The sequence below is a fragment of the Ambystoma mexicanum genome, chromosome 12, assembly GCF_040938575.1.
Source record: "Ambystoma mexicanum isolate Mex_15411 chromosome 12, UKY_AmexF1_1, whole genome shotgun sequence".
Taxonomy (NCBI): domain Eukaryota; kingdom Metazoa; phylum Chordata; class Amphibia; order Caudata; family Ambystomatidae; genus Ambystoma; species Ambystoma mexicanum.
Genome location: NC_090936.1, coordinates 42,916,969 through 42,941,819, shown reverse-complemented (window position 1 = coordinate 42,941,819; position 24,851 = coordinate 42,916,969). Strand labels below are relative to the sequence as shown.

General features: G+C 46.0%; 1 protein-coding gene across 4 annotated transcripts in view; it reads right to left on the bottom strand.

Annotated features, from left to right (window-relative positions):
• Window positions 1-24,851, bottom strand: part of DOCK4 (dedicator of cytokinesis 4) — a 2,129,281-nt gene that overhangs the window by 1,457,040 nt on the left and 647,390 nt on the right. For all 4 annotated transcript variants that reach the window (XM_069627915.1, XM_069627916.1, XM_069627917.1 and 1 more), the window contains exon 9: window positions 13,360-13,441. In XM_069627915.1, coding sequence (XP_069484016.1) covers window positions 13,360-13,441 — 82 coding nt within the window. The remainder of the gene's footprint in view (window positions 1-13,359; window positions 13,442-24,851) is intronic.

Below are 24,851 nucleotides of genomic sequence, written 5' to 3'. Positions count from 1 at the left end.
GAGACCAGAGATCCAGAGAGACCAGAACTGTGCAGTGCAGAGAGCAGAAGCAGAGACCAGACCGCTGTGAGCAGAACCGCCAGAAGTCCGGTTCAACCTGTTGACCAGATCGGTGACGAAGTCATTTCTGTCCAAAAGATAGTGTGAGTACTCTAGGACTGTGCCAGACTAATCTCTTAGTTTAAAATAATCTAATTAAAACTATTTTAACCTATTTAGAACTACCTCATAGGAATCGTGTGCGTCATTCTGTCCTTTTTAAAGCTGAAAACTGTCACCTGTCATTTTGAACTTTTAAATTTCAAATCCGAAAAACTACCTTCACACAATCGGCCATATCTCCGGAACCGTTTGTGCTAGGAGCGAGTTTTAACTGTCATCTTAAAGCTAAGATCCTAAGCTTTCCAACGGGCTTAGAACCGACTTCCTACTACTTATAGTGCCTCCGTAATTACGCTTGACGCACGCGATTAAATTTGCCGCGATTTGACATTTTGCACAATTTCAGCCACGTGTAAAAATCAGCAGCTCCTTGCTTTCCTTTGCTAAAATTCGTTTTAACCTGCTAGTTACTCATAGAGCATTGCTAAAGTGAGCCTGAACTAATATAAACTAGATATCACCCACCCTGAACCTCTAGAGGGAATTAAAAGCATTTTTAGCACATTTCTCACTTCGTTGTTATCACATTCAAAGCATTTTGGGCCTGTGTTTCAAACTTCTACCTGTTTTCCTCTAAGCCTGCTGGGGGGGAACTGAATTTCATATTGTATTTGATCGCATTCCTGAGAACTGTGTGCTCTGCTTTCCATCTCCTTATATTGCATAAAGGGGGGGAGTGAATTGTCAAGGAAAAGTGATTACATTGTCTTTTGTTAAAATCATATCAAGTTATTTCTGTACTGCATTTTATTCCTCATTGCTTTTCCCTTAAAACCATAAAAGTATTTTTGCTACCTTATCCATCCCATACTAACTCCTCATTGATTGTAAAGAAGTGTGCTAGTGCCAGATTACCCATTGTTGATCAACAATATATCCATAAGTGTGATATCAATTATTAATTTATTATACAAGTGTGATATATATCTTGTTAATTTTTCAAATAAACCTTTTAATTTGCAAAACAAACCTACTTCTTGGCTCAGTGGGGTCAGGGGGATTCTAAGAGGGGGATGCTATACAAGGGTTGTCATCCAGAGTACTGAACTGGACATAAAAATACATCAATAAGGGTTTTCCTCAGCATCCCAGACTAGGCATTGATTTAGCTGTAGTGTTGATTGAATATCGCTTACACGGTGTAGTAGGTAGAGTAGGCGTGTCTCCTCCTCTTGACGGTATGCAATCAGAGGGTTTGTCCTGAATAGAAGGCTGGGAAGTACTTTCCTCTGGATCAGGGTCATTGGGCCTCATTACGAGTCACCCGGTATGGAAATAACGGTGGCGGTAAACCCACCGCCACCATTGTTTCCATACCGGGTGATCTCGAGTCCTGCAGGAGGAGGTGTCATTCCCGCCAGGTCTGACCTGGCGGGTCTAACACCACCCGCCTGCAGGCGGACGTGGAAACACCGGCACCATCACGAGATGGTGCCAGTGTTTCCACTTCCCCATTCCCATTGATTCCGGGAATCACGGAGGCGGAATGGTAACACGAGTCCGGCGGTAACCTGTCGGAATTTCAGGCATGGTTACCACCGGACTCGTAATGAGGCCCATTGACCCCTGGACACTCTTCTGGGCAGGCTCAAAATAAGACGTGATTTCCTCTGTAAAATGTCCTCGGCATGATGTCTGGGTAGGTTATCAGAGATATTCCTAGAGGAACATGCTCATGCTCACCGGGTTTCCTTGTCAGGGATTTTAATATACTCTTGGAAGAAGATATATTGTCCTGTACAGTTATCTCTGTTTTCTCCATTGCGACCGCGATCGACGGGGTTGAAGGCTGCGCTAGCTTATTCTCGGGGGATGTGTGTGTTTTGACCATCGACGAGTGACGTCCTGATGTCAATCGCTGATGTCGGAGTTGATGTTGACGACGATTTGGCTGTCGGCGGGTGTCTCAAGGACGACCCTTGTCCAGAAGAGGATTTGCGAAACTCTAAAGACGAGCAATGTTTCTTTTTTGCCGACGACAAAGAGGAAGTCTTTGTGGCCGATTTAAATCTATGCTTGTCCGTCGTCGGAGAGGATCTTCTCGATGAAATGAACGGGGTTTTGTTGACGGGTGTGGGCCTTTGTTCCTCCGTTTTTCCGACGGCCCCTTGGACGAGTGTTTAGACCGGTATGGGACCCCTCACCGCTACCTGGTGTTTATTTAACCGAAGAGGACTGTTTGGCCTTATCGTGATCCTTGGACTATTTTGGTTCACCTTTCTTTTGTTTCTTCGCCAACTGTTCTTGAGACTTGGATCTCTGACGTGATGGCGACCTGTTGTCAGAGGGAGTGGTAGCTCTCCCACTCCTTGACGAGCCCACTTGCGATGCAGGGTATGCTCCTTCATTGAGCCAACAAATTAGGTGACGGTTTCTGTCCTGAAGGGTTTTTTGGGAGGAAACCCTGACAGATTTCACATTCCTCCGTTGAATGGTTAGGGTAAAGGCAATTAAGACACTCTGTATGGCTGTTGCATTCAAACACATTCTTTAGGCAGCAGGTGTCACAAAGCCTGAATAAGGACTTCTTAAGTCCAGAGGTCTCCGGGGTTGCACAGGGGACTGCTTCGCCAACGGTTGTAAGTCATTGCGGGTACTCCGGATGGAGTAATTTTGTATTTTTGTATTTGTATTTGTATTTATTTATATTGCGCACCTAACCGAGAGGTAACAAGGCGCAGAGGCATAAAGAGGATTGCGAAGCTTAGTTACATACATACAGTAGCGAATTGGGTCCGGCTAGGTTACAGTACTGGAGCATCCAGAAGCACTGAGGGCCGAAGAGGCAAATGGTTACAAGAAATATGCAAAATATACAGTCCTATATACAGCGAATGCAGGGAGTATCCTGAATTGTAACTGCTAAACCAGTTGGCATCAAGTGCATACATAATTACATTCATTTGTAGTGTGGCGGAGCCATGGGCGTTATATATCATGATTCCTGAGCCAATTGATAGTCTTAGCTCTGAATTGAGAATAGGGGAGGTCCTTCCTACAGTGAGGTGGAAGGGAGTTCCAGAATTGTGCTGCTTTTACAGGAAAGCTATTCCCTCCAGACATTGTACATTTAAATCCGGGCCCAAGCAGGAGATTGGAATTGGCCCTTCTTGAAGGTCGAGATGAAGCTGGTCTGGAGAATCTAGTTATAAGGTATTGAGGGGCTGCTTGGTGTAGACACTTGTGAGTCAAGGAGACGGATTTAAGGAAGATTTTATCTTTAGTAGATAACCAATTGACCGATCTTCTAGTCTCAGAGATGCGGTCCTTCTTCAGAATACTAAGGGCCGCTCTTAGGGTGTTATTTTGTAGGATTTGAATTTTATTCGAGATATATTTATTGCAACCTATATATAGCGCATTGCAATAGTCCAACTTGGACAAGATCAGAGCCCTGGTTAGAGTAATGCAATTGGAGGGTGAGAGGAATGGTTTGCCTGCTCTGATAAGTTTGCATGTGAAGTTGAAGAACAAGTTACTTACCAACTGTAAGTAAAAAAAAAAATTTCACCAGAGGGCGCTTTGTTCGAGGCTGCGGAGTTGTAGTACCTCGAGGGCTGCCGTTGAGCGTCGACGTCATCCGCTGTATAAAGGGCTCGAGCAGCGCCCGTTACCTCAGTTCTATTTTGACGGTGTTCATGGTCACATCAACTGATCAGGTCTTAAGTCCTCAGGCTCTTAAGGAAATAAGAGTGCAACAGGCGTAAACTGTACGGAGGGGTAGGTTGGGAGGGTCGATGAGGAATACGTGGGAGGAACATCCAATCGAAAGAACGTTACAGTTGGTAAGTAACTTGTTCTTCGAATGGATTGTTTCCTCCCACGTATTCCTCATTTTATGATAGACTCCCATAGCCGTGGTAAATTTGGAGGTGGGAGTACTAGAGATTTTAGTTATGGACTGAATGAAGGATAGCTTTTGCAAATAGTCTTCCTTGATATGAAGTGGAATCCAAGCAATAGTGCTTCACAAAGGTGTGCATTGATGACCAAGTGGCTGCAGCACCAATATCCTGCCCCGGGACACCCCTCTGAAGAGCCATGGAAGTTGCCATACCTCTAGTTGAATGAGCCCTCAATCCAACTGGAGGCTCTTTTCCAGCCAATTTATAATAGCATTCAGAGATTTCTACAATTATCCATCTGGATAGAGTTTGTTGAGACACTCAAATGCCCAATTTGTGTCCAGTATATTCAACAAATAGTTGGTCACATTGTCGAAGACTTGCCAATCTGGAAATGTAGAAACTGAGAGCCCTTTTTGGGTCCAGACTATGCAATCTTTCCTCTTCCTTACTAGCGTGAATAGGAGGATAAAAAGAAGGTAAGGTAATTTTTTGTGACAGATGAAAATCAGAAACTATTTTCGCCAAGAAAGAAGACAGTGTCTGCAACTCACTTACCTTGCAGGCTGATGTTATAGCCACCAACAGAATTGTTTTAAGAGTGAGAAGTCTTAATGGGCAAGAATGTAAAGGTTTGAAAGGGGCACACATGAGAAATTTTAAGACTAGATTTAAATCTCAGATGGGCACCTGAAAAGGTGTTGGAGGGTATACATTTGTCAGCCCTTTCAAGAATTTAATGACTAAAGGCATTTTAAAATAGGACACCTCTTCCGAGGAGCGCTTAAAGATAAATAGTGCTGCCAAATATCCTTTTATAGTACCAACTTGGAGCCCCAAATTGGCTAAGTGTAAGAGAAAAGAAAGTACTGTTGGAGTATTACAAAGGAATGGATCCACATTCTTATCCCTGCACCAGTTACTAAACTTGTTCCAACAACACCGATACATGGATTTTGTTGCTGGCCTTCTGGTTGAAAGCAATATCTCCAATACGTCAACCAGGAGGTCCCAATCCTTATATTTTAGCTTCTCAGAAACCATGCGTGAAGGCTGAGTGTCTTGACCTCTGGATGGAGAACCCGACCTTCCTCTTGTGAGAGCAGATCCTCTCTTTGTGGGAGACGTATTGGAGGGTAGATGGACATGTGCAGAAGGTCCGGGTACCACGTCCTCCTGGCCCAATCCGGGGCAATTAGGATCATGGTTTTCCTGAACTTTCTCAACCTCCCGATTACTTGAGGAATCACAGGGACAATAGGAAACGCGTAAAGGAGTGGAAATACCCAGCCCACTACGAACGCATCCCCTAGAGCTCCTCTTCGGGGAAATTCCCTTGAGCAGTACAGTTCCCACTTCCGGTTGGCACTGGTCGCTAACAGATCGACTTGAGGGGTTCCCCAAAGGGTGAAGATCTCTTGAAAGACTTCCTGAGCTAGGTCCCATTCGTGGGAGACTGTGCTCTGCCTGCTCAGAGCGTCCGCCGCCGTGCTCAGCTCTCCGGCTAGGTGAACTGCCAATAGAGAGATTCCTTCTTGCATTGCCCAGAACCAGAGCTGCATTGCCTCTCTGCACAGTGGGAGTGATCCAACACCTCCTCTTTTGTTGAGGTGGTACATGGCCACTGTGTTATCCGTCATTATCAGGACATTCTTTCCCTGTACAGAGGGCAGAAAGCCTTCAGCACTAGTCTAATTGACCTCAGCTCCAAAAGGTTGATGTGTAGTTTGGACTCCGATCAAGACCAACAACCGCTGATTGTCAGATCGTTGGTGTGGGCTCCCCACCCCGTGAGTGAGACGTCTGTCACTACCGTTATCTCCAGCCATAGTTGCCAAAAAGGTTCCCCCTTGAGGATATTCTCCTTGCAAGCCCACCATATGAGATCTTGAGTCACTTTGGTCAAGACTTGCAGAAGATCTGGCATCTCCCCAGAAAACTGCGACCATTGAGTCCTGAGGGCCCATTGAAGGGATCTCAGCCTCAATCTGGCCTCTGGCACCAGAAAAATGCAGGATGCCATGAGGCCTAGCAACCTTAGAAAGTCGAATGCCAAAAGATGTTGGGCATTTTGAAACTTCATTACCATCTGCAGAATGTGGTGAGCTCCCTCCTCGGGAGACGAGGCTTTCCCTGAGGAAGTGTCCAGGATTGCTCTGATGAATTGGAGTTTTTGGCTTGGAATCATTTGTGACTAATTGTAATTGAGGGAGAAGCCCAGACTGTGTAAGAAGTGGCAGGTCAAGGCCAGATGATCCTGGGCTCGTTCGGGCGAACTCGCCCTGATTAGCCAATCGCCCAGATAACGATAGATGTGAATCCCCCTTCTTCTGATATTCGCTGCCACCACCACCATCAGTTTGGTGAAAACCCTCAGGCGGAGGTCAGCCCAAATGGTAGAACCCGAAACTGATAATGAGAACCACCAATTGCAAACCTCAGGTACTTCCTGTGCTTGAGATGGATTGGCACATGAAAGTAAGCAGTCTGAAGATCCAATGAAATCAGCCAGTCCTGAAGCTGAAGAGCCTGAAGGATCTGAGAAACAGTCACTATCTTGAACTTGTCCTTCCTGAGGAATTTGTTCACATTTCTTAAGTCCAAGATGGGTCTCAATCCTCCGTCCTTGTAACTCTCGCCTGGTATCCACGGGGACGTCACTCAGCCTGTTCTGACCTCTTATGACCTTGAACCATTCCCTGGAGGCTATTCGACTGGAGACTGGGCCTGAAACACGGGATTGGTAGAGTTTAAGTTCCTATTGTCTCTGTGTGCTTGAACCCCTTCTTCCCCGGGGTCCAACCCTTCCATTTGATCCACAGCTCACCTTGTTTTCTTGGATAGTGTGCTCTCTGTCCTGCCTTCAGCGCAGGGGCGAGCTGATTGATGCAGGCTCGTTGCAGCCTAGTTACTTCACTGGCAAGAGTCCGACAGGTAAGTATAATGAGTCTTTTGAACAGTTCTCTAACTTCGTTCCTTTCCTTCCTTAGATGATGCCCGGCGTCCGGGGATGGCGGCGTGCTGCTGAGATGAGTAGCTTTGAAGGTGAGTGAGAGCGCGATGCACCCCTTTCATATTTGCATTGAACTGAGTTCTTTTTCTGTGTCTTTTAGGTGCCGCAACGTTTTCAGCGTGGAGGCCGGTTATGAAGAACAAATGCGGTGGGTAAGCGTGGTAGATGTTTCCACGCTAACCTGGAGTGTCTTTTCCCTCTTGCAAATGGATGAGAAGTTCCAGAGACAGAGTTCCCCCAGAGTCGCTGGGATTCAGTTAAGCGTTTGAAGCTCGTACAGTATTTAAAAATAAGCAAAGATTTGCAGAATGCTTACTAATGCCTTTGTTCTGTTCTTTTCCCTTTTCCTTAGGAAGCGGAGTGCCGGGATGGGAATGACACCGCCGAAGATGCCCGCAGAACAGAAGGAGTGATGACTGATGGGCAGAAGCACTGCAAGGTAAGGCTGTTCCTAACGGTGTTCTTGTTCTTGCAGGAGCTGGAAGCAGAAGAAAGATGCAGAGACCGATCCGAACACAGTGAGTGTCACGCTGCAGGTGCAGAAAACGCAAAGCATGTTTCTCAGCCTGGGGGTGGCTTAAATAGACTCTGGGTATCCCAGGTGCCTCTGGGCTGAACCACACCCAAAAGACTTGACCGCACATGAAGTTCTGGGAACCGAAATATGTGGGGGCATCCATCTTGTCCCCATCAATGCACTACAAGTCCAATCCCCAATGTTATCCTATGGGAGTGAGTGAGTCTGGTGCCACAAGGGCCAAGTCTGATTCCAAGTGGGTCTTTGGTGGGATGGAGAGGCCCTTGAGGGCCATGTAGGTGATTGTGGCCTGGCTTGAGTCTGACATCTTGGAGGGCTGGGGACATGAGGGGCAGGAATCATGACAGTCCTTTTTGGGGATGAAAAAATAAGGGGAGTACCAACCCTTGTTCCTTTCCGCTACACGTACATGTTCTATTGCACCTTTCTCTAGCAGGGTTAAAATCTCCTGCACAAGGAGCGGGTCTGGAATTTTTACAGAGTTGCCTCCCGGTGGATGATCTTGCGGTCTTTGATGAAAAGGAAGACAGTAACGATGGGTCACTATCTCTAGCGCCCAGGCATCTGACGTAATTCCCGCCATTCCTCCAGATACCGAGTGATTCTACCTCCCTCTTGTAGGTGAAGACCTCAAAGTGGCTTTGCAGCGGCTGCAGCAATGGCTGAGTAGGTATTAGCCACTGCTGTGACTGATCTAGCACCTCTCCCTTTCCCACCACGAAAGGGTTTTCTTTGTTGGCCTCTCTGACTGGCCTGCCCCTCCCTTTTCCAAAAGAGGAATAGAAGTGAAAAGGGCGACTCTTTCATGAAGATGAGCCAGCATAAGAATGTTGTTGAGGTTGCCTTATAGCGGCACTAAGTGATTTTGCTGCCGCTTTTGAGGTCTGCAGCTTCTCTAAACTCTCGTCCGCCTTGCTGCTAAACAACCTCAAGCCGTCAAAGGGCATATTAAGTAATCTAGATTGCACATCAGGTGCAAAGCCAGATTTCCTTAGCCATGCAAATCTGCTTAGGACCATGCTATATGCCATGGACCTGCTTACACTATCCGCAGTGTCCAATCCTGACTGAAGGCATTCCTCCATAGTCTCTTTACCATCTTTTACTATAGAAAGGAAACCATCCCATTCCTCACCTTCCGGGATACGTTCAGCCACTAATGACATGCAGTCCCACAGGGTATAAGTAAATTTTGCTAATGTGCAAGTGACATTAGTCGATTTAAGGGCCATGCTTCCTGAAGAAAAAACTTTACGGCCCAAGCAACAACTTTTTATCATCCCTGTCTGGTGGTACTGATGGGTAAGTTGATTGCCTAGTGGAGGTTGCAGCCTGAACCACTAGACTTTCAGGGAGGGATGTTTAGATAAATATTCTGGATCTGATAAAGATGGCCTATATTTTGGTACAAGTTTGTTTACTGCTGAAATAGAATCAGGAGTATTCCAATTTACCATCACCCTTTTTTGCAGTGCCTTATGGAATGGAAGAACAGGATCTTTTAAAGGACCTTCACTCAGGGTGTCTGTCATGTCATCCTAGTCGAAATCTGGGGAAGCTGCCTTCCAACCCATAAAATCAATGACCCTTCCCATAGGATTCCTATAACTAGGATCAGCATGATCTGTAGGGTCTGGTCTTTCAAACTCCACTTCAGGCGAAGTGTCTAAGCCACTGGCATTTTGGAGACAGTCATAAAGGTCTTATTTTAGAATTTGGGTCCACTAGCTCTTTCGGGACCTCTCTGGCTCCAAACCTAACTCCAGCTGAAGTGGCATCCTCTTCAGAGGAGTGTTCTTCAAAAATGGATGACATGGATCTGAATAATTCGTGCCTAAGTTGAGGATGGAAAGCTTCTTCAGGTAAAGAAGGTGGAATCGACCTATGTATGGATAATGGCGTCGACTTGGATCTTGGAATCAAAGAAGGCCTTCATAAAGGTGTCGAAGGCATCGATAAAGAACACGCTGGCTTCGACGATGTCGAAGGAGGCTTCAATGCTGTCCGAGAAGGCTTTGATACAGCCAAAGGTGTCAACGCCATTTTCGTCGGCGGTTTCGATGCTATGGTCGTCGATGTCGATTCCGCTAACTCCGATTTATGCACCAGAGGTTTTGACTTAGTACGAGGCGTCGGTAACTTTCCCTTGAAGACACTCTCGACTCCTTTTCAACTCTCGCGTGTTTAGATCTTGATTTTCCTCTGTCACTTGCCACTTTTAGAGTGGGTAGAGGCATGATCACCACGTGGCAACTTCGAGGGGGTTTGTGCCGCTTTCTCGAATATTTTAAGCATCGAAGCCCTGAAGGCCTCCCATTTTTCTGGGGAATCATGCTTTGATGGATACGTTACTCTCCTCTCAGAGGACGACGATGAGGAAGAAGACCTGTGACATTGCTTTTTTGACTTTTTAGTCAAAGCCAAGGAGGATTTCCCCGAGCGACTCTTTGATCTCGACCTCCTCGACTCATGGTGAGATTTTTGACTGGATTCATCCGAAATCCTGTTGTCTTTTAGAAGACTTATAAGTTTCCTCCCTCACCGCCAGCTTACCTCTACGTTCCCTAAGAGCCTTATTGGACATGGCCTGACAGGACCCGCACTCGTCAACCCGATGGTCTGGGCTGAGGCACCAGAGGCAATTCTGATTGGGGTCGGTTATCGACATTTTCCTACCACACGCCTGACATTTTTTTTAACCCTGTCTTGGGTGTGATGGGAGTAGATGATGAGGACATCGTTGAGGAAAAATCTGATGCGCCGTTCATAACACGAAGCAGTTGCGTCGGAAAAACGCAACTGAGGTAATGGGCGCTGCTTGAGCACTTTACACAGCGGATGACGTCGACGCTCGAAGGTGGCCCTCGAGGGACTACGACTCTGCGGCCTCGAATACAGCACCCTCTGGTGAAAAAAACATTCTAAAGTAGCAGAGCTGGGATACGAGTCATCATACGACGAGGAATATGTGGGAGGACACAATACATTAAAAATATGAATATTTTCAAGGAATGTGAATTTCTCTCAGGAGAGAAGAACGCAAGGAATCCCACCAGCTTGAAAGATGGTTCAAATCTGAGGGGAGGCTGCTGGGGCGGAGCTATACACTCGACGTCCTATTGGTGGGAACCAAAAGCACCCACAACAACGCTGATGGGACACTGGAAGTGTCAAGCTTTCCATAGTAAAATTACTAAATTAAAGTAACTGGGGATTCCCAGCCTGACGACAGGGAATATTCACAGCATGTGAATCGATGAAAGATCCAATGCTGGAGAAGTGTGGGTTATTCGAGGGAGAAGTTGCAGTGGCTGCGGATGTGGACCAAGAGACTGGCTAGAGGAAGAAGGAACAGTGGCGTGCAGAGTAGGCTTGTAAAGCAGGTGTGGTATTGGAGAAGGAGTAAAAGAGGGTCTGCAATCTCAGTGAGCATGAATGCGAAACATTTGGGGATTAGGTGACCCAGTGTAGGGAGTCTTTGTGAGATGTTTGAGTGAGTGATAGGAGGGTGAGAAGTGGTAGAAGGGTGGAATTGTGTTAGGAGGGTGGAGCAGTCGTAGGAGAGTGCATTAGTGGGCAGAGGAGCGTAGAAGTGGATGGAGGAGGCTACTAGAACCCAGAGGAGAGTAGTGTTTAGAGGGAGTAGTGAAGAGGAGTAGTTATATCAAAGGGTGGAGGCAAGGAATAGGCTGAGTTAAATACTGTAGAACAATGAAGAATTTGTGGGAGGAGTAAGAGGCAGGGGTGAGAGTCAGAGTACCAGGATAGAGGCGATTGGGGGTGAGTGAGTTAGTCTGTGGAACACAGAGCGAGTGCTAGGCACTACTCCCAATTTCTTATTTGAAAACTAACAAATGGTTAGTATTTGGAGAGTAAGGAAGTCCCTGAGGAAGTTTAAAGAGACTGCCTTCAGGGAAGACACCACAGCATACAAGCGTAGTATTAGATAGTAGCAGTTATTACTTGTTAGCACTAAGAGCTGATGTTAGGGAAACTTGGGTTAGAGAGGGAACCCACGGGAGACGAGAGAGAGCAACGGCCCTACGGCCTACACATTTCTAACAAAAACCCTTGGACCATCCTTAAGACTCTGTCATTCTGTGCCATCTTGTCATAGATTGCATGTATGAGAAATCATGTGAATTGAATATAATGGCATTTTTAAAGGCACCACTTTCACTCTTCGAGTTGATCTCCTCTTGTTCGCCCCTCTCCCCTTCCGCCTCCTCACCTGTTATGTCGAAATCCAGTTCTTCTCCGAACCTCTTCTTCCACAGCGCCTCCTTTTTTTTGTTTGAGTGATGGTAGGGTCTACCTCGAAAGGAAGCCACCCTGACCCGTGAATAAGCGGTCTAAGGGGGACCCTCTTCCGAAGCAAACTAGTCCAGGGGAAAAAGCTGCATGGCATAAAAAACCCCTGTCAGGCTGTGACCCACAGATCTTCAGCAGATGAATCAAGATGGTAAATTCCAGTAAGCGTGGATATAATCCAGAGTGGAGGAAACACTATGTCAGGCTGAATAGTGGCAAGCGGTGTAACAAGGGAAAAGAGTCCTGGGAAGCAGTTCCAAAGAAAGGAAATAGCGAGGAAGGTAACTCCCTAAATAAGAAGAGAGAGTATGGACCGGAGGTAGAAACAGGCTGGACCCAGAGAGGATGGGAAAACAGCTAGGGCTGGGCTGGGTAAAGGCGCTAAATAGAAGGGCAGACAAGGGAGCCAGGACAAGAAAAACAGCAGCGTGTCAACCCGAAAGCCTAACGCGCGAAGGTTGCAACGCGTAGGCTTCCGGGTTGAGACCAGGGAAAAAGGGCTTCCGACGTCACAAGCGTCGGAAGACTAGACCGCGGCACACGGAGCGTGAGAGCGTGGCGGCTCAGGTCAATGGCGGCTCAAACGCCATCGGGGCCATAGCCACCAGCTTCCGCGGCATGTGACAACCGCACACTGTATGCACTTTCATGCAGGCAGATGTGTGCACTCTGGGTATATCAACAAGCATAGGCATCTTATTTAGGAGGAATCGGGCAACAAACACAAGATGTGATAGCTTTTGAAATGTAGAAACTTGAGAAGACATATACAGTACTGAGGAAATACAAAATATCTTAGTGGTCCAGACTCACACACAAAGAATAAGCCACACTGTGTTCGTGTAGTTTTCACAAAGAAAGTCCACAAATCAGATTATTCAGGCTGCAGGTAACTGATTGTACCAGTATGTGTCTTCCTTAATACATGCCGGAGAAGCATAGGCTGCTAAATTGCTAGAGGGACCCTTCTTCAACCAGATGGTGCCCTACCATAATACTATGGCACAAAATAAACTATGTCTATACATCAAACTCATGATGGTTTAAGTCGAAACATGACATTATGTTAAAATACTTGCACCCCGAAAACTAGACACTCGATTAGCATGGACAGGAAATTTGGCATCAGTGAAGTGTTAAGCTCATGGTTTATTCATAACTCAGAAGAAAGGACCATGTTGTATTGGCTATTCTATGTGATAACAATGATAAAAAATGAATACCTACATTGGGGCGATATTTATTTCCCTACCTCAAAAGAGCACTCCCTGCACTTTCTAGGACTGAGGGTATTTACTAATCTAACTGCAGTCTTAGAATGTTTGGGAAAGTGCATGAAAGTAGTCCTGGGAGCAAGCTGAAAAAAATATTGTCCTACTGACAATGTTTTTCCTTCTCATTATAACTGGATATAGCCGTCTAATACCATTGTACTGCAATATGCTGACCCACGCGCTCAAATGATCCCAATACATACAGAGCAAACTTACGGTAAAGAGGGTGCAACTTCGTTCCGCCTTCTCTGGAGATTTCGGCAGGCCATTCCTGTTCAGCCTGACAAAGAAACTCTCACTGCAAGGAAAGAACACACGTCGTGAGCCCGGACTTGTCTTCCTGAGCGAATTGCGTCATCTGCGTCCTGCCATAGGAGGTATGGTGCCTCAAGGCGATATTACAGCGCACACTCTCATTCCGTAGCTTTATCATTTGGTGCCAGTGGCTCTAATCCAAGTTTCACAGGACAGACATGGGCAATTTCTTTGGCATAGATTGTTCCAATCTGTCAGTTTGTGTACATTTGAATAGGCTACGCATATTGGCACGCTACAGGCGAAACAAAAGCACATGATGGACCTGGGGTCATAGTAATATACATATCAAGGGGAAGTAGGCACCTGAAACGCGCTGGTAATGAAACAGAACATGTTTGGCTTGAGAGCGCGTCAACGTGATTGATAAGGAGAAAGGGTCACTAGAAATTAGCATTGAAAGTGCTGACTTAAAGGTTTAACAAAGTGTGTATTCTAAGGCGTTTGACCATTAAAGTGGAATCTTTAATAGTTTGTGGGTATGAAATGGAAATGTGCCCGCGCAGCCGTGTGACTGAATAATGGAGACACAGATTACTCAGCACATAGCTATACTGCCATAGACCAAACATTCTTAGGTGCTAACAGTGCACACAAGTTATACTGCTATAGACCAAACATTCTTAGGTGCTAACAGTGCACACAAGTTACGTGCACTGATCAAAATCCAAGTCTGGTAACAGATTATTAACGTGTTCAGTACAAGTCCACAAACATTTTCTTTCCCTAAATCAAAGATAAATCTAACTATCAAAACCAATAGTCTGCACATGTTTCACACCGTGGTGTGCTTCTTCAGGCCTCTAACATGTGCATTAGTCTGTTGCCATTACGAGGTGTGGACTGTCTTATTTGTAGCCTTCTTTTTGGAATCACAAATAACATATAAATTGTGGACCTTTGACAAGACGTGCATTTTGGCCACTGGGCGCAAATCGTGGCCAATATTGTCGCAAATTGCGTGGATTGTTAATGTATACACTTAAGAATCAGTAAAAATCATTACACATTCTGGAAGCTTTAGGCAGTCAAGCAGGGTATAACCTGCCCACCTGGTGCTCAACTGGACCCCCAAGCATCTAAATTTGGGAACAGCTCAGACTGTGCTTCGCTGAATCATTCAGGCGCACAAGAAACCCTATGCGAATAACTGGTGAACAAAACTGTTGAGCAGGAAAAATAAAGGAAAAAACTCATTCAAGGCAAGCATTTGAAAATGTTACATTTGCACATATGCTAATCTACAATCCTACAGAAAGAATCTGAAAGTACACTTTGTAATATAATACCCCTTCATTTGTATCAACTTACTGTCACACTGAACAGCGAAATGACAAACACGGTAGACACAAATTAGCCTCATAATGTGCATTAAACAAATTCTGTTTGAAGGATAATTGCCTTTGTATTTGCCAGAGTGAGGAATGAGGAGTTGTTACAGTGAAAAGCTTCATCAAAAAAATGCATCCGTGTTTAAAACACAGCATTCCCTACGAAGCAAGTGAAACAAACTGCAGAGGCTCAAGTCGTAGCAGATACACAACACACACATATACAAACTGTGCTGCTCACATCACTTTTATGGAGCGACAAAATGAGCTTAAGCTTGTCGTTTAGGTCTCAGGATAGAAACTCCAGTGAGATACCGAGACATTACCCCGGGTGGGGGGCTGACCCTGCATGTTAATGGCCCACCACCCAAGTTAAGGGTCTGAGTGAAGCGAAGGTCCCTAAAAGCGGGTGGTGGCACCATTACTGCCTGTGTGGCCATTAGCAACTTCAAAGATCACACTTATAAAGTCTCTTTGCTTTGTAGATGATCAAGAAGTACTTACTAATCAACAAAGAAAAGGGACCTTAGAGGAAAGTTGCGGCTTCAGGAAACACAGCGGCGGTACAGGTTTTTTGAGGGAAATCTTAACGAGTCCTTAGAAGCCGCGTGTGGGGGAGGAGAGAAGTCAAGCTGCACACAGCCTTCTTGGAACATGGTGGGCTTATACCAGTGAATACAGCCCACGTTCTGAGCTTCACGAATGGCTGGAGCCCTCCATTGGGGTGCTAATGAACACCTCTACAGCCTGTTAGATGGATATGTAGGTTAAGCACTCTCCGCAGAGGTTTGACTTTGAATGCATAATGTTGTAACAAGTTTGAATGACGTCAGCTCCAAATTCGCTCTTCAAGCTCCATACAGTGAGTACCATTAAATGGGGCAATAGCACCTCTAGCTCTTGGCCAGTGCAATGCTGGCGGGAGCTCTGGCACCTGCTATCAGTACCTGTTCTTAGTGCAGTCAGTCCCCTTTTGGGATGCTTTTAATTCCAGAAAAAAGCTGTAAAAGGTCCAAAAAATGTGGGACACAAAGTTAAAGATTGCATTGGGCTTGAAACCAGACGTCCAGTTTGCGTCTCCGAAAAAATGCATAAGCATGCCATTACGGTACTGACATGTTGACTATAAAACAATATAATATTACCATTATTATTTTACCTCACCCAGATTCCTAACTAAAAAACTAACAGGTTATCCGTAGCGGACAATTGCCCCCAGGGACCCTCCATGCCATTGCCTCATTTACATAACACTACTGTTAGCAAGCTGGAGTTTGACAATGCAGCACCCACCACAATCGCATTTACCACAAGGTAGAAATATTTCCATGCACAAATGTGTATTTCTTGCAAAGGCTTACAAGAGGTGTTTCCCATGCACTTATTTTAACACTCTCATATCATTTTTACTCCTGAAAATGTTTCGGAGGCCTACTTTGCCCAGGAGCCGTTCGCAGGGTGTTCTGGGAAGATGGCAATGAATCCATTATTTTTCTTTTATAATACGAATCTATGGATATATATTGTGCATTGAACTGTAAGTGACATTTTAATTTCTTGATGGGAATTCGCAGTTTTGTATTTACAATCTATGCACTGTGCGGTTTGTTTATACACTTAAAATAGACATTACTTACTAAATTGAAAAAATAATTCAATTCTTATTTCTAGTGAGAGCTGTTTCTTGGCATGTACAAGGGCAAATGTGTCACCAGTATTAGCACCTTTCCAGTTCTTTGTACAGGTCCCTACGAATTGAGTGAGAATAAGATGGCGGATCCGTCCAGGTGAGCAGCGTCAATGTGGCCTCTTAAAGGGACTCGATAGTGGCGATGTTGGCATCTAATGTGTGGCCGTCATCACGTGCACCTGGGGGTGGGCAAGAGACCGAGGTTCTATCAACATTGCATAGGGTAGTTTGCGTGGCTTTGTTCGCAAGGCAGTCGAGCCAGATGTTACGATGACGATGACATCATGGCACAGTGCTTGCAGACCGAGGGCCGAGGCCATGCACCGCGACTACTGCTGGTTGCGTCACTCTGCTGGCGTCATGGCCACAGAATTGGACAAACCCTGTCACGAAATAGTGCAAATTCATTGAGGAATTACTTAATAGTGACACAATCCAACTTGTGTGGTAGAACGTGCAGTAAAATGAACTGAAAACATGCACAATACGTAATTATACCATGTATTGTCAATTAGACTTTTACCAGTTGGGTTTTTGGGCTGTTGCCCAAGCCATGATTTCTGTGACGCTACAATGGACATTACTTGGACCCATATACAGATTTTGAAACTCAGTGTAACAAGTTCAATCTAACTAATCAGCTACCACTGTTTAACAACAGTAAGGACCTGTAACTCAATCAAGGAAGCAGCTGCTCGTGCAAATTGGACATCCCGAGACGCATATAATGAATACTAAAATGTAAATGAATACTTCAACTTGCACCTGCGTAGTGCACCTCATGAGATTGGAGTGCCCGAAGGCAACGGCAGGGGGCACTGATTCTGGTGAACAAATGGAGTCAATAGCAGGGATGTGCAGCACCCTACCATCGGTACAAAAAAAAAAGAAAAAATGTTAGAACTTTGCCAGTGTCAGACCAATCAAGCAAAATACAGTGCTTGGAAAATCTCAGACATTGGGCATCACCAGAGAATAAAATGAAGGGACTACATTTTTAAGTGAAAGAATACAGTTTCATGTTTTTAAATGAAACATGTTCACCAAACATGTATCAAAGTCACGACCTTCGTTTACAGAAGTAGAAAGGTCCTCCATTTGGGTCTTTGCGTCACTTCCTCAACCAGTCTGTATCGCCCCGATATCTGCACTAACATTTAGCCGCAATGCTTCCATAACACGTCAAGGAAACAACATGCCACCACCAAGATTATGACGCGAAGTCTCTCAGAGGACAATGAGACTTCCGTCCTTTACCAACACTTAATCCCTCAACGCAATACAGGTTTACCACCTTGGCCATGGTCCAGCACCAAAATATTTAGCTGGAAGAGCATCAAGCGATTGAAAACGGGAGTCACAATATCTCCATCTCATGATCTATATCACAACTTTTGTGACACAGTGAGGCAGAGAGCATCACCCTAAACAATCCAGTATTGCCCCTGCTGTGTGTGTGACATTGTGAGGTTGCAGTATTTCAGCCTCACCAAACAGCCATCTATAGGGAGACAGATTCCCCACTCCGAGTAGGGCCTTGCTAAGGAGTTTTCTTTTTTATCAACTCTTTTTTTAAATTTTATTTTTCCCTTGTATATTTATTTATCTGTACATTTATATAGCGCGCCTAACCCTCAGGTATCTGGGCGCCTTTCTTGACAGTTGATGAAAGGTTACAGGAACAGGAGTTTAGAAAAAAACGGTTACAAAGAAAGGAAAGCAGTAGACAAGATGGACAATAAAACGGATACACATACAGTTCTAGTTGAGTATACAGAACATCTGCATAAGCAGGTGAGTATCAGCAGGACGGAGGTTTCTCATGGGTGACAGTTGCATAAAATGTTACTGTTTCTAAAGGTCCAAAGGACTTGAGCCATATATAAGCCAGGATATGAGCCAGGGACTGCAGCTGACACAGCAGTGAATGTTGGGGCCATTGCCACTGGAATAAAACCAAAACACCATTTAGTGACCAGGAGACTACTTAGCCATTCAACTGTTGCAGGAATTCATTAATGCGTGAAGGATGTGGTTGTCTACTTCCTTGTCATCAGAGTGGCTGACCTATGCCTGCTATCATGTGACCACATAATATAGTCTGAATTACAGGGTAACCCCCTCGACACCCTCCCTTTAAAAAAAATAGACATCTAGTCCATTTTCAAGACATCAATACACATTTATTTTTGGGGCTTCAAATTGAATTCACATCATCCACAACAAAGCGCTGCATGCCTTTAAAACAGTGATTACAAGCAGGCAACTATCACTTGGGCAATTGCTCAAGTGAAAGTTTACAGCAATCTTATCTTGACCCAATCAGCTGAGCCAGGCTAGATTTTAGGCTCCTATGAGTTTGCATTATGGAACTTGTGATCCTGCATTTGTTGTGGCTAAAATGAAATTACAAGTATCGTTCAAAATACAGACTCAAATGAGGTTAAAAAAATAAATGTACTGGTAATCTCAAGCCTAAAAGAGGAGAGTCTGTGGCAGATGATCCTTTTCTGTCATGTCAAAGGTTGGGTCAAAAATTGTTGCTCAAGAGTAGACCTACAATTTGAGAAGCCCTCCACTGGGGTCCAAGACAAGTCTAAATAGTTGTATTCATGGTTATCCTGCCTTTATGGGTGGTGTTAGGCAGAAACCTGTGCAGTTCCCTCTGAGAGCACTGCAAAAGATTTAAGACTACAGGTGTTTGGCAGTAAACCCACTTGGTAGCAGTCTGTCCAACACAGATTCACTTGGTAGCTGTGGCTGAGCAGTCAGACTTCCCTCAGGAAGAGTTAGGCAGTATACAGAGTATTCACAATAGGTCAAAAGAACACGGTAGAACAAGCAAACACTGAGCAGAGCTTGGTGTAAAAGAGATATAATTATTTATGTAAAAAACACATCTAATAAAACACACAGGCACTAATATTAAGCAGTTCAAAAACACGGTCACTAAAAGATATACACTCCCTTAAAAGAATATTAGACAAGTCTTAAGTAAAGCCCTACTTATTTTCAGACAGCGGTGAGCGCTTAACGCAGATGGCACTCTAATAATTCGGTTTAAAAGGGAGAGAAAGGCAGAGTATAAATTGAAACAGATCCCAACACTTTCACAAGAACACAGCAAGAGAGGAAGGCAGAGTCAAACCGTGAAGTTAGAGTTCAGAAAGCCGGATCCACTTTAAGAGGATCAGAACGAAATGTGTCCAAGGTCACACGGTTGAAAAGTGCACAAAAGTCTCGAAAAGGTTCAGGAAGAGTTGGACCAAAAGAAAGGGACCAGTTAGATGGTCAAGGCGGCCAGCCCAGTCCAGAAGGTTAAGGGATTATCATTACCTTGTTGCAATCTTTAGAAAGGGAGGCCTGGCAGACACGGTACCTTAAAGTGGTGAGAATACTCCAGCGGGGGCAGTTGTTCCTGGCAGCGGATGCAAGTCGGTGCTTCGTCCGGGGGAAGAGAGGATCTCGTCGGGAGGAAGACAGGAGTCCGTTGCACTGCCAGGGAACAAACCAGCCGCGGAGTTCTCAGTTAAAAAGGAGCGGTCCTTTTATTCGCGGTCCAGTGGTAAGTGGCTATCCGGTTGCCGGGGTGCTTGGCACGGGCAATTCGACCACAAGACGTCCTGGGATGCGAGGAAAAGAAGGTAAACTGGTTGTGCCCACCAGTCAGGAGAAAAAGACTCTCCAGCCGGGAGATCTTCTCTGTCGTCGGGAAGTGGTGAGTCGATTCCGCAGGGCTCCACCGGTGGTGTCGTCGTAGCAGGTCGGCTCAGCTTCTCCCTCGTTGAATTCTCAGGTCCTGTGGCGACTTCTGAAGTACCAGTCCCCAAAGCCCTGCTTTTATGCAGCACACCCCCATTCACTCAGCCTAGCTGTCAATCAAACATGCTAAGTGGTGAGCCGGCCGGCTCACCACTTGGGCCAATCACACAAGATTGCGACTTGAGTTACCAAGGTAACTCAGTCCAGGGTGCCTAAACCCCCTCCGACACCCCCTCTGGTACACAGACAGAGTGACACCACTTTTGGAGGCTTCTGTGGAGAAGCCCGCCAAAAGTGGAACAAAGGGCTCGACTTGGGTTGGAGTCACAGAAGAGAACACAAACGCCATTTTAGAATCGAGTCCTGGCAAAAAATACCAACCGGCGAATTAATATTAAATAAATAAACCGGCGGTATGTTCGAGGCTATGAGAATTAAATAATTAAAGTTGGTAGCCTCGAACAATGGGAAATTCCCATAGGGTTATATTCGCGGTCGAATATAAAAAGTAGTATCCACTGCCACCAGCCAAAACTCGATCAGGGGGGACGGAGACGTGCCCCCTCGACTAACAGACCCCGGGGCAATCGAATTGCCCCGACCAGTACGTCCACAATATGATGGTTTGTACTGGTTTCTGTTCATAATTTGGGACTAGTAAATCCAATGGTGACTTTACATGCCCTGGGAGACAGTAGTCAGTCCCAGGGTATGGAGTCTGTGGTGGGGTGTCACTATGACACCCCTGTGTCACTGCACGGAGGGTGCTGTGTAACGCACATAGTAAAAACACATGAGACCCTATGGAGTAAAGGACCCCATAGCCCATAAAAAACATAAACAGTCAAAGGAACACCATAAATCATGTCCAAGTGTGGGAGAAAAAGAGTCTCACTCTTAGCAGGAGAAAAAAACAAACTCCAGAAATCCAGCAAAGCTGCTGGGGGACTCACTAGGTTAGGAAATTCAGCCTAAACAGATAATTCTACCTAACAGGTGGCATCAGACTGATATGCAAATTGTATTCTCCACTGGTATGGCAGAGAGAGCCAATCCGTGACTAAGTTGTTTACAGCCCATACAATCAAGTCCTGAAAGCTCTTCTTTATTCTCAGTAGACTAGTTCTCACACTGTTGGCTACTTACGATTCAATAGGGATTTCACTAAAACGTTAGTAAAGATAACCTAGGGTGGAACTCTTGCTCTGTGTTCCAAGGACCGCTGCTACTTGGCCACACCTCACTGTTAATCCAAGGAAGCAGAAACATTGTGCTCATTTGAGGTGCGTAGACCAGGGGCATGCAGACTTTGGCTCCCGAGATGTTTTAGACTACAAACACCATCAGTCTTAGCTAGCATAGGTCAATGCTGAGGGATCATGGGAGTGAGAGTACACAACATCCAGCGTGGCAAACATTTATTTATTGGACATTTATAAGGCGCTTATACAACAAGACAGTGTTGCAAAGTGCCACAAGGCAGAAGGGAAGGGAACAAGGGAGAAAAATAAACAATGGAAATAATGAATACATAGAAAGAAACAGCGGTCCTACTAAGCCTTGTGACATTTGGAGCTTGCAAGTGCAGTGAAAAGAACAGGAAAAAAGGTAGGGTGATGGTAAGTGCTATTAGGGTCCCCTAGGGGAGGACGTGCCAGAGGTGCCCGTTTGGGAGGCAACAGATAAATGCATGGGCAGAGACATTCCAGGGAAAGAGGGAGGTCTACTGCCCAACAGGTAAGTGCGGGGCAGAGGCAAAGCACCCCTGACAGGTGATGTGGGCCCAGTGGGCAGTGCAGGGGAGTCCTGGGGGCAATTGGGCAGAAGGCCAGGACTCTATTTGACTCTTGAGGGAGCAGGCCGCCCATCTCAGCGACAGAGGGGATGGTTTGCACGGGAAGAGGAAGGAAGAGGAGAAGGTAAAAGTTTTGAGTTGTTTGCGGAACATAAGGTGGTCCGGTTCAAGACAGAGAAAGAGGGAGACTGTTCCATAGGAGGGAGCCAGCTGAGGAGAGAGATCTGCCCCCAGCTCTCTGCTTGGAGAAGTATTTGATCAGCAGAGAGTAGGAGCCAGAAGATCAAAGGGATCTGAAAGGAGAATATTTAGTAAGAGAGAGTTGCAGGTATCGTGAACTCAGGCCCCAGATAACCTTGTGGGTGATGCAGAGGGTCTTGAATTTGATCCTTGCAACAACCGGGAGCCAGTGGATAGATCTTAGTGCTGAGAGATACAGTCCCAGGGCTTGAGGCCAAGGATAAGTCTCACTGCCCTATTCTGGATTAGTTGAAGAGGACGGCGAATGGAAAGAGGCAGGTTGAGGAAGAGGCTGTCACAGTAATCTAGCATGGAGAGGGCCAGAGCTCTAGAGACATTGAGCTTCTGGCAGAAGGCGAGGAAAGGAAGAATGCCTCTAAGGAGATGAAGTTGAAAGTTGGCCTTCTTGGCATGGTCCAAGATGTGAGGAGTAAAGGAGAGGAGTTGAAGATGACCCTGAGGTTTCTGGCCTTAGTGCAAGGAGAGGGAGGTGAGCCCACAGAGGGTGGCCAGAGTGCAGGGGGGAAATGGGGAGCAGGAGTCCCGATAGGCAGGATCTCAGTGTAAGAGGCCTTAAGACAGAGATCATTGGAGGTGCTGCAAGACTGAATAGCAGACAGGCAATCAGGGATGATAGAGGAGGAAGAGGGGAGCTTGAAGAAGAGCTGTGGGGCATCTGCGCAACACTGGAAATGAGGAGATAAGGAAGAGATCCGGTGAGCAAGAGGCGCTAGGTAGATGTTGAAAAGCCAAAGCGAGAGGATAGAGCCCTGGGGAACACCACAAGTAGAGAGAGAGTGGCGGAGGAGGAGAAGGAGCCCAGGAGCATCTGGATAGCACGGTCAGTAAGTAAGGAGGTCAACCAATCCAGTGCCTGGTCTGAGATACCAAGTGTATCTTGGAGCCGCTATATGGGATAGAATGGCTGACCATGTCGAAGGCGGAAGAGAGGTCAAGGAGAATGAGAACAGCAGGAGAGTTCTTCACAGGTGTTCAGGAGAACAGTTTACATGCCCCTGGATGCTCGCAATCCAGATTGGTGGTTATATAAACAACCAGCGAGCTCAGTGTGTTGGGTCAGAGTGGGGATGGCCAACTTCTCCAGGAGCTTACAGAGGAAGGGTGTAGTAGAGATAGGGTGGTAGTTGGCTGGATGCGAGTTGTCGGCAGAAGGCTTTTTTAGGAGGGGGTGCACAAGGGAGTACTTGAGAGAAGAAGGGAAAGAGCCAGAGGCTAGGGAGTGGTTGCACAAGTCAGCAAGAGCTGGGAGGAGATGTTGTCCTTAATGGTACTTGAAGAACAAGGGGACACTTGTTTTGATGAGATCTTCATAGAGCGAACTACTCTAAAGAGCTCATCCGTTGTGATAGGCGAGAAGGGTGAGAGAGTGGGTGGGGGTGGAAGAGAAGCCAATGGAGCCAGGGGGAGGGATGGAGGCAGAGTGGGAAGAGAGAGAGAGAGGTCAGAATGTCCTGAGCTGTAGAGGAAAAATGGGTGGAATGTGCAGTACAGAGGGCCTAAGAAGGAAGAGGCGAGGTGGAGATTGCAGATGGATTGGCTAGTTCCATACAGATTTTGAAGCGTTCAGCTGTGTTGTTAGAGGCTCCAGAGATACGGTTTCAGACTTGTGGCCTAGGCTTTCAGGCTGGATTGCACTTAGGAGTAGGATGAGACTGGTATACAATGAATAGACTCCTGTGGCAAAGCACAGAGAGCTCAAACATAATGAAGGCTTTCTTGCATGTATAGCTTTAAAATAGGTCTTCTCTGAATAATCTAGAAGTTGGATCACACACACTTCAGCAATCTAGCACCCCTTTTTAAATATCACTCATCACAAATGGAACATAGCTGCATTTAGAAAATATCTAAAAACCTAGCTCAGCTTCCGCCTATTTGGTCACATTTCTGGAGACCTTGCCACCTGTGCAATTACTGCAGGTCTCTTGCAACTGAGATTGACAGGGCAACTTTGGAACACGCCTGAATGTCTACTATTCAGTGGTATGCAAATACAATCAACACATCATTGTGTTAGTGTAATAGTCTGTCTAAAGCACAAACTGATCATCATTCTTTAAAGTCTGGATGTGCAGGGCAGGGTCTTCATGCCGTTTCTCAGAAGTTGGCCTTTTCACGGCCTGTGGTTGCAATTGCCATGCATTGCACTGCTTCCATACCATGAATGGAATCTACACCAGTGTCACCTAAAGCAATTTCCCTGACACACCCCCTTTGCCCTTCAACAACTGCGTGTCTGCCTGTGTCCACTGTAAGTGTATTTACCAAAAGCCCCTTCTAGAAAGCAACGTGTTCCTATACGTGCCTGAGTTGCCTCAGAAACGGACATGTGTACACGGACGGAGGGAGGGCGAAGGCCGAGTCTACTGTGCCATTCTGATGTTAACCACTGCAGCCTTCCAATGCTGGCGCGCGTGCGCCTGCCACTTCATCCCTCGAGTAGTGAAAACATTGACGCCTCTCCTGTCGGGTCATTCCAGGGGGTTAATCAATACGCCTCTGGCTTTGAGTGACAGCCACGGCCATTCAGGGCCGGTGCGCAGACGCCACCCAG